The 10,257-nt window shown below is 39.7% G+C and overlaps 1 protein-coding gene across 1 annotated transcript in view; it reads left to right on the plus strand.

The window, feature by feature from the left end:
* Positions 1–704, plus strand: part of ME2 (malic enzyme 2) — a 40,978-nt gene extending 40,274 nt beyond the window's left edge. The window contains exon 16 of the mRNA XM_034774252.1: positions 88–704. Within this exon, the coding sequence (XP_034630143.1) occupies positions 88–243 (156 nt within the window). The 3' untranslated portion in view covers positions 244–704. The remainder of the gene's footprint in view (positions 1–87) is intronic.
* The last annotated feature ends 9,553 nt before the right edge of the window (positions 705–10,257 follow it).

Here is a 10,257-nt window from a genome sequence, read left to right on the forward strand (position 1 = left end):
CTTAGCTGAAGATCTCTTCTGTTTTCCTAGTATATCATCCAAAAAAGTATTAACAGGCACAAACTGTACATTGATTTAACTTTTCAGGTTATGGAATTTATGTACGCAAACAACATGGCTTTCCATTACCCCGAACCTGCAGACAAGAACCAATATATACAATCAAAGATTTGGAGCTACGAATACGAATCCTTCATGCCAGACGTGTATGACTGGCCTGTGTCTACGGGCAAAGCCAGCTGAAATGCACTGACATACTAAAGATCGCACTCCTCGGGTGCTGTCTTCTACTCTGCAGGGAATCTTTTTCAGACCAATTTACGATAATGACTTTTGCAACTTGTAACTTATTTTCCCTCATTTTGTTGTCTCCACTCCATCCCCTCATTTTTCTGCGTGACTGATTTTTTCCCATAAGAATCTGATCAACTATATTGGTGATGGTTCACATCACATGAATGGTATAGCTGTCCAAAATTCATTTAAATGACAGTAATGTAACTGAAGTTTAGAGCCCTCTTCACATCAGAGAATTTTTAAATGGTATTTTAGCCATAGATAAATGATAATGAACTGTATTCTCCGTCTCATCATTGCTGATTGCCAAGATATTTGCTTTTGATTTTTAATAATAAGTCTTCTGTCTAGTTTCTTCATTGTCATCACGAACAATGAATTGTCGCATCACAGAAAGAATCTGTCAAGAAAAAAGGCCAGATGTATCCAAATGGCAGATTCTGTTCCATCTGCAGAACAAAGCTACATGTGTCCAGGTTTCCATGCTTCATTCAGCCTTCTTGGCTGTGGGGAGGCCAGTGTTGTGTGCACATTTGAAATTTGCAACACTATTTGTACTCTACAGTTTAATCATTGTATAGAATTTATTATTGGGAAAAAATTGTGAATTAGTTTGAAAAAAGTTGTTCTTTAAAAGTCTGAAAATAATCACGTTATAGTCGGGAGGTTTTATATAAGCAAAAGAAGGTAAACTATTGCAGATTATTCTACTTTTTGAGATGCAGTTTATAAAGCAGTCTACAGAATCCTTTATAGTGAGTTGTGGAAGCTACGGGTGGTTCAGTTTAGCTGCAGAACTCAGAAATTATCTGCCAAAAGATTTTGGTTTGATGTGTTTTCTTTTTAAGGTTCTGTTACTTTTAAGCAAACCTCTCAGCATTGTGTGCTTCCTAGAACTTACATCCTTTGCTTTCACATGAGGCGTTTGTAGAGCCAGGTGACCCATCACTGACCAGAAGTGACTCCAAAACAGACCTGCTTGGTGCTTTGAACAAAAGTTATTTTCCCTCTTTCTTCTTTTTTCTGTTGCTGATTAAGCTGGAACAGAGGGTGCTGCAGGCAGCTATTGATATGTGCACTTCCAGCGGTTTGACTGCATGTTTCCTGCAGTCTTCGCTTGATAGACTCCCAGTAGTTCAGCATGAATAGAAGACTCAAAGTCTGACTTTCGAAAGTTTTCAGTCGATCCCTTGTTCCTCTTCACACCACAGAATGTGAATTTAATTTAACTTCTATCAAGTTACTCCATATGAAATCAGAAGTTGTGGCCAGATCATTGCTAGATTAGTTCTTTTTTTCCTCATCGATTCATTCAGGCTTAGCCTCCTGTTGCATGGAAGGCCCTGAATTTGACGTGGGTATTATTGTTTTGGTTCCTTCTCGTTTCCCCCCATCTACTGTCTGAGTGAATCCAGTTCTCCACATTAGTAGACACAGGATGTGGCTATTGCTGGTTGTCTGTGACTTTGTTAAAACCATCCCCTAAGAGCAGGGGTAACATAAGACTAGACAAAGGGAACTGTGTGCTTTACTGGAGTTTTGCTGTGTCAAGAACCAATGGCAGAAATAAATAGCTCTTCTGGCTGAACTGAAGGGCTAGAAGCCAAGATCCAGATACATGAATAAATTTATCCATGGCAAATATATGCACAGCAGGAAGCGCAGTCACCAGGCCCCCTTGAAGAGGGTGCAGAGCCCCCATCCTTTTATTGCTTACTCTGTTATGGTTTTAAAATAAACATGAAGTGATTGTTTTTATCTTTTTAAGAGCAAAAGGTGAGAGGAAGAAAAGTAGAGTTTGCAGTAGATTTTAACTAGGTGAGGAGAGAAGACTGCTTTTTCCAAATATCTCAGTGATGGAAAAATTACTTGACAATATACTGAGGTTTTGGTAAAACACAGAGTGTGGATGCGGCTCTAAATTCTAGGTTGTTGTATTTTGTGAATTATGAGGTTCGCAATTTATATATCTATAAAAAAAGACCAACACACACGGTGTTTTTACAAAGAATTCCTTTTCATCTATTTTTGCAATGCTTGGTTTCTAGTGTATTTATAAGTTAATTTAAACTTGAATCTTATTCTGGGATCATTATTTATTTAGTACAGAAAATAACTACCAGGTCTTCTGAAAACTCAAATCTCACCAAAGCATGAATTGAGAATTAGTTATTTGTGTGTAAGTGTATTAAAGTAAACCTGCAACAAACATTTCCCCACTCCTTCCAGTGAAAATGTGAATTTAACAAAGAAAAAAATAAGTACTCCATATGTTGCCTTCATGGTATGTGTTGAAGATGAATCTTCTGTATCCTGGGTCAGCAATGACTGCAGAGACTGTGTGCTCAGCCATTGGGGGAAGGTTGTACCTTGTGACTAAATAGAAACATACATATTTCCATTTAGGGCCTTATTTCTCAGAAGAGCTGAGAAGCCACAATTCAAAGTCAATGGGATCTGTACGTACTCTGCACTTCTGAAAATTAGGCCCTTCAAGAGTGGCATTGACTGACCACAGTAGGCTGCTGCCCTAGGCTGTAAGGATAGCAGCTGATACTGTCAGCCAAAACACAGAAAAAAATTGGCAGGGACTTCCCATAAAGGTGTGGACCAGGTTTCCTGTTTTTGCAAAACATACTCCGTTATTTTCTTGCTGGCCTCCATCTGTAGGAGCCCAAAGCATTACATTGCTCAAAAGTGACTTGTAGTGGCATTGACCAGCTGTGAATGTTTTTGAAACTTTGTTTGAGATACAAGAAGCCACTGAAAAGGAGAGGAGGGAGCATAGCTCTTCTATCTGACTCTGTCCCTGTCTATACTACATCTATAACTGAAACAGAAGACATATTTAAAATACAATTGTTCCCTGATCTCGGTACAGAATGCTTCAAAGTTCTAATGTATGTAGGATCTGACTGTCTCTGCAGCTGGGTAAAGATCATAGAAGTCCAGGGTTTTAACTTAGTTACTAGTACACAGATCTCATCTAACTTGCAACTTGTGACTAGGTTTTGTTGTTCAGTTATCACTGGATCATAACTAGGGTCTAAGATTATACATGTAATTTACCACCACTGTGTTTTCTATTTGTGACAGGGTACCAGCTCAGGTAATCCTACTTTGGATGCATTTCACTTTTCCTTTTTATTATTTTTAAATACATGCTGAAAGGGATGAGATAGATTCCATGCATTATCATATTTAATAAATTCATTCAAACTACCTAAGAGCATTAATTAAACTATTGAAAATTCTCTGATCTGTCATCCAGAAAGGAAACCCCATAGAGTTCAGCTTCATATTTTAACATAATTCTGATTTTGCTTTGCAACCGTTATCAAGGGTAGTTATACACATTTATCAATAAAGGAAATGATCTTAATCCAAAGGAAATAAAATTTTATCACTGGTGTTGCATTCTGTAGCACTGAATGGTGCAGAATAGGCATACACTTCTCGTTACAAATCATTGCTTCGGGCCTGATCCTGTCCTCAATCTGCACATGCTCCCAGTCACTTGTGCACACAGAACAAATGCTCTAACTCTCCTCCACTCCCTGTTCTATACAGTGCTGAGCACTTCTGACAAGGGGCTGAGGGTCCTAAGCACCCATTAAAGGCAATGAAGCTGAGGGTGCTGAGCCTCCGAGTTGTGTTCCCATTCACATCAGTGGGACCAAGACCAGTCCTTTAGAGAACAAAGGAGGGAAACATCTGTGTTTACAAGTGAAAGGAATGTGCACTTAAAAAAAAAAAAAGAGAGAGAGAGTAACTAAGGGTACGTCTATACTTACCTCCGGGTTCGGCGGTAAGCAATCGATCTTCTGGGATCAATTTATCGCGTCTTGTCTAGACGCGATAAATCGATCCCGGAAGTGCTCGCCATTGACACCGGTACTCCTGCTCCACGAGAGGAGTACGCGGAGTCGACGGGGGAGCCTGCCTGCCGCGTGTGGACCCGCGGTAAGTACCTTGTAGTTCGAACTAAGATACTTCGACTTCAGCTACGTATTCACGTAGCTGAAGTTGCGTATCTTAGTTCGAACTGGGGGGTTAGTGTGGACCAGCCCTAAGGAAACATGGCTTAACTGTACAAAATATACATGTTGTTTGCACTTGTGTTTGTAGCTGAGTTGGTCCCAGGATATTAGCGAGACAAGGTGGATGAGGTAATATCTTTTATTGGATCAACTTCTGCTGGTGAAAGAGACATGCTTTCGAAGTTACACAGAGCGCTTCAGACCTGAAGAAGAGCTCTGTGTAGCTTGAAAGTTTGTTGCTTTCACCAACAGAAGTTGGTCCAATAAAATATATTACCTCACCCACTTTGTCTCCTGAAAATATACTTGCTCAATAAAAAGCATTTGAAAGCTTTGTATAGTCTATACTACTTTTGGCTAACAACTGTGTGTTAAAGCCAAATGTTGTATCCGGTTAATACAAAAGTGTAACTTGCCACATACATTCGTTTAGACATATAATGATGTTGCATGATGTTCTATGCATTTTACAAGCTTTAATGGGAAAATGTTGTAAGTGAAGTATCGTTTCACCTGCATCAGTATTTAATTTGTTTGCCCCAAGCAGATGAATTTGTTCTTTGTACTTTTTCCAGCGTGTTTTTTCTGTAGGAGGGGATGAAGTGATTCTTAATCACTAACTCTTTTAGTGTGAAAATGTAATGACAGGATAAAGGACAAGTGCTCCTTTTTTACTAAACAATAGTCTTGTTCTTTAAGGAATATTACTGTGAGAGAATTGGATTATTGCCAAGTTAACAGTGGCATCATTGCTGTCATACAGATACAGCCATGTATCTCAGCTCAGACTGGATTTTAAGTAGGCACAAAGAGGCAACTATCTCCTTTCATTTAGGGCCTGGTCCTGCTCCCATTACTTTATTGGTGCAGGATCAAGCTCTTAATATCATTTCATTTTGTCATCTAGCAGTCTTTTCAGTATGAAATGTGAGAATAAAAAAAATTCAGACTTTAATAGTCTCATGATTCTAAATGATACACTGAAGTTTACAAATCATATTGCTTTCTGTTTTTTATATAATGCCCACAACTGCCACAAATGCTGTATAAGAACTTTCACAACATCAATCCTGCACATTACATCTATTCATTGTATGATGAATGCTGGAGAAAGGGAAAACATCTAACTAGTGAATAATTATTGATTGAACATACAAAAACAGATCTGGGCAATAATGCCAAACCAGTACCATCTCTGGTAGAAGAGTCATCTGTCTATATCTATGTATTTGTCCATCTTGATCTTTCTAGGTACTTCTAACATTCATGTCTCCTTAATATCTCAATGCCTACAAATGGGCAGGGTGGCACATATGGGACCACCCCAGCATGCTATAGGCCTCTTCTTGCTGCTGTTACCTTCTGAAGCACAGTGTTTGGTGCTGATGGAGCCTTGCAGTGCTTATTATGGAGGGATATGTTTTAGTATCTTCTGATGCAGTGGATCATAGCTGGAACTCATTTAAAACCTCTGTTCATGGCAGCTGTTTGACTCGCTAGCAGTCCAAACCCTATGCACCTATGTAAGCACTTGAGGGAATTTAGCATACTGTGTACAGATGTCTTTATATGCAGTTCTGTTCTGAAAAATGACTAGGAATGGCCTCATGAGGTTCCATATTTATCTCTCTGACATCAGAACAAATGTGCTCAGTGTACAGGTAGAAAGTTGTTTTTTCTAACTACTAGCCAATGCGCACACAGCCTGGGAGCTTTAGAGTTATCTCTTCTTGTGCATGATCTTCAATGCTACTAAAGTGACTGCTGGGAGAATTGTCTTCATGTACAACTGTGAACTCACATTGCCTTCAACAGGCTTGAACAGGTATGGCTGACTGGAACTTTTGTACCAGTTGTGTTGCTGATACATACGATGGAATAGAATCCAGCTCATTTTCTCCTAGCTCCATTGGCTGTGGTGGACCAGCAGGCACAAAGACCATTAAAAAAATTAAAAGTTACTATTCCGAGTCAGATCTGCTGAACATGCACAAAGACTGGATTTGATGAGTAAGAAAATGTCATTTTTACATTGAACAAAAGTTTCAGACTTTAGTGGGAGCCGCATGTCTCCAGCACTTTTAAAATCAGGCCCGAGGTGTCCAAAGTTGTGCACCCAAACATTCAGAGACACAAAATAGTGAACATTTCTGAAAACTTCAGACTAGAAATGCACTTTAAGGAGCAATTTTTATGAGTCTGGATGATTGTAGAGTGCACTTTGGGAATGAGAAAGGTCCCTTTCATTTTAGTTTTGAGGGAAAGGGGAGAAGTCTCGATTACATTGGAAACTATGTTCTTAAAAACTGATCAGTAAAATTAACTGAGGCAATTAAAATATTTTTAGCATTAAAAGATCTAAGCAAACTCAGCAGGTCTTATTTATCCTTACTGAAGCAAAACTCACATTGACTTCAATAAGGAGTTTTACCTGCATAACCTTCCTGATTTTCCTGGTTTTTAGAGCCTGATTCTGCACAATAGAAGTCAGTAGGAGTTTTATCATTGCCTTCAATGGGAGCAGGGATCAAGGTCTTTCATGGGGCACAACTCATTGTGTTATATAGGCCCTCAATCGTTTTTTCAGAATTTGGCTCATCTGTCCTTAAAGAAGTTACTCTATAACAAAAATGGAAATCAAAATTACTATCCAGACTAGGGTTCCCATAGATTCGGGTTTTCCTCACACATGACCTCTTTTTTTGGTCCACCGATCTCCATCCAGGCAGATTTTTGAAATATGAACAAATGTCCTGTGATTTTTTTCCTTGCTCGTCCTTTTTTTCAACATCGATTCTGGTAGAACTGCAGTTGCTGGTGTGCCCTAATAGTGGCATGTATGTTTACTGGTTTGCCACCCTTCTGTGCTGCTGCTGGTGGCAACGCTGCCTTCAGAGCTGGGCAGCCAGAGAGCGGTGACTGCTGTTTGGGTGCCTAGCTCTGAAGGCAGTGCTGCCACCAGCAGCAGCATAGAAGTAAGGGTGGCATGGTATTGACTGTTGAGTCGCTGAAAGGGATCCTGCTTGTACAGTACAACTTCAGGCACACATCTTGCGAAGACTTTCATGGCACAACAGGAAGAAGGCAGTAGAAAAGAACTGACTGCATGTAAAAAGGTACATTTAAATGTGATTTACATTTATTTTTGAGGCCATTACACTTGTTTATAAATGTTAGATATTCAAAGTAAAAAGAAACTGTACTCTCCTTCCCTGGCAGTGTCCTCTATTTGGGAACTTAAAATACGGTAACCCTGCTCCAGACTACACACAGTAGATCAGCCTGCTCTTCTGGAATAAAATTAATGGCAAAATTAACAGTTGTTTATTTCAAACATGCTATAAAGAAATCGCTCTATATTGGGAATGCTTGTGTGAACAATTCTAGTCTAGACAAAGGGCCTCTTTAGGATGTCCAATTCAATCTAGGATTTGATTTATTTCAGGAGGGCCAGGGGTCAGCTGAAACAAAAATTGTGTTGAAATGTGAATTGTTTCTTTTTTCTCCTTTTATAATATTGTACCTGTACTGAGATGTGTGTTCTGGTCTTCTATTTTCTTAGTAAAATGCATTTTCCTTTGCCCAAATTATGCTTGATTCTGTTTTATTCTTAAAATAATGTATCTGCTCAATATACAGCACTTTCCAAAAGTGATACTAAATTGCTTGAGGGAATCTTGCATTTTTACTCTATTCTAATGGATTTCAGTGCCAATGTAAGTGAGCAACAACTAACGTTGTCCTACAGCAGGTCCTGTGCAAGTATCCCCCATACAGCTAAGTCAATGCCCCTCAATCCTGACCTACGATATTTTTTTATTCCAGGCCTAGGTGACTTGTAAGTAGGGATGCCCAGCTATGACAACCGTTTATGGTAACATATGTAAATAGTGGGACTAGCAGGATATCCCCAAATTCATCTTCACATTAACCTAAAATGGGATTAGAATCCACAGATCTTCAAGGGGGCTTTTGTTTTGTTTTTTTACCAGTATGTTATGCTAAAGATACTGGACAAAATTCTGTTCTCTGATCCACACTGTGGCTTTATTGCTTAGTTTGCATTCTCTCCACACTCAGAACTCCCAGTGTTGTCAATGGAAATTCTGTGCATGGAACAAATGTGGAAAATGCAAAGGACTGACAGCATGGGTCAGCGAACTTTGCCCCTTGTGAGCCATTACTGGAAGAGTGGGCAAAACCCTAGTAGCACTTCAGAAAATGGTATTCCATTCCTATTTTCTCCATTAAATCAATGTTCCCCATCTTGTAGAAATGACTGAGTTTTGCTGATGAGCTATAAAGAGAAAGGGTCAGTGGCTGCCCCACTGTGAACTGTTGTAGTGCTCATCCCCCCTGGTTTTAAAGTAAGTGGTTAACGTTTGACCTCAAATATATTCCTGCAGGCATACCTCATCTTCTATATACTTTCTAGTTGTAGATTTCAAAGAACATTACAAAGGAAGTCAGTATCATTATGCCCACTTTGCATATGGGGAAACTGAGGCGCGAGAGAGGTGACTTGCCCAAGGTCATCCAGCAGGTCAGTGGCAGAGCCAGGAATAGACTCCAAATCTCTTGAATCTGGTCCAGGACTCTGACTGCTAGGCCAGGATTTATTTATTACTACAATCCCTTGCTGCTCAGAAGTTCTGGCGACAGTTACAGTTATGTTGCTATACCTACAGCTACAGGCCTCATCGTGCCCCCACTGAAATCCATGGGGATTTGTAATGACCCGTGGGCAGGGCTGGGAGCAGTCAGCCAGCCCTAATAAGAACAGCAGTGCCACTTAGCACTGTGTGGAGAGCATCCTGAGAGCCACAGGAATAGCTGGTACCATAGGACTGCTGTGACAGCCAGACTTTCAGCCACTTTCGGGCTTGTCTTTACTGCCAAAAAGGTGGAGTTCACCATCATATAACTAACCAGTTAGTTATGTTGCTGTAAAATCCTAGGTGAAAGAAGACAGCTGTAGGTTTTAACCACCAGGTAGTTAGGTTAATTCAATGCTATCTTCCCCCACCTGCGGTTGACCTCACTAGTTTATCATAGCAGGTAGGAGCCCCAGTCATGGACCAGGACATGGTTGTGCAAGGCACTGTATAAACACAGAAGAAAAAGAAAGTCCCTGCCCTCAAAGAATTTACAATCTAATGATTGTGGTTTACTTTAGGGCAAAACTATAGGTGCATTGTCTCCACTAGGATTTTACAGCAGGATAGCCCATAGAGTTGCCAACCCTCCAGAATTGTTGTGGAATCTCCAGGAATTAAATGTTAATCTTTAATTAAAGATAATGTCATGTTATGAAACCTCCAAGAATTCATCCAACCAAAGTTGGTAACCCTAATAGCCCAGGATAAAAACACTTTTTTTGTTTTGTTTTAGCAATGATGACAATGCCTGTTATGCTATCTACCAGAACTTCATGGCGACATTGCTAAGAATGCTTGTTGCTCCAAAAATGTAGGATCTTTACTCTTTGGCTTGCTAACATAATGCAGCCTTTCTGATTTCATCCACTGTTGGGCAGTGATAAACATACATACTAGTCAGTTCATTGCATAGTTCTGGGAACTTCGGCTGTGTATCTGTTCTGCATTGGTGATGGCAATTTCTATATTTCATTTCTGTTTTGCTCAATTTTAATTGAGATAACTCCAGCCAAAAATACAACTAAGAAAGCTACTTATGCTATGCATTAGGCTCACAGATTATAACAGCATGCCGCACGAGTCTACTTTAACATTTCCCAAGTAGTTTTCTTGCTTTATATATAAACTGTTCAATGGAGAGTTTTTGAATGAGGCTTCTCAAAGATACTGACTTCCAAATCATTAGGATTTTAAATACAACTATTTTATAAAAGCAGTAAAGATCCCTGACACTAAGGTCAGGGTGAACACTGCTTCAAAAC

The sequence above is a fragment of the Trachemys scripta genome, chromosome 6 (genome assembly GCF_013100865.1).
Source record: "Trachemys scripta elegans isolate TJP31775 chromosome 6, CAS_Tse_1.0, whole genome shotgun sequence".
Taxonomy (NCBI): domain Eukaryota; kingdom Metazoa; phylum Chordata; order Testudines; family Emydidae; genus Trachemys; species Trachemys scripta.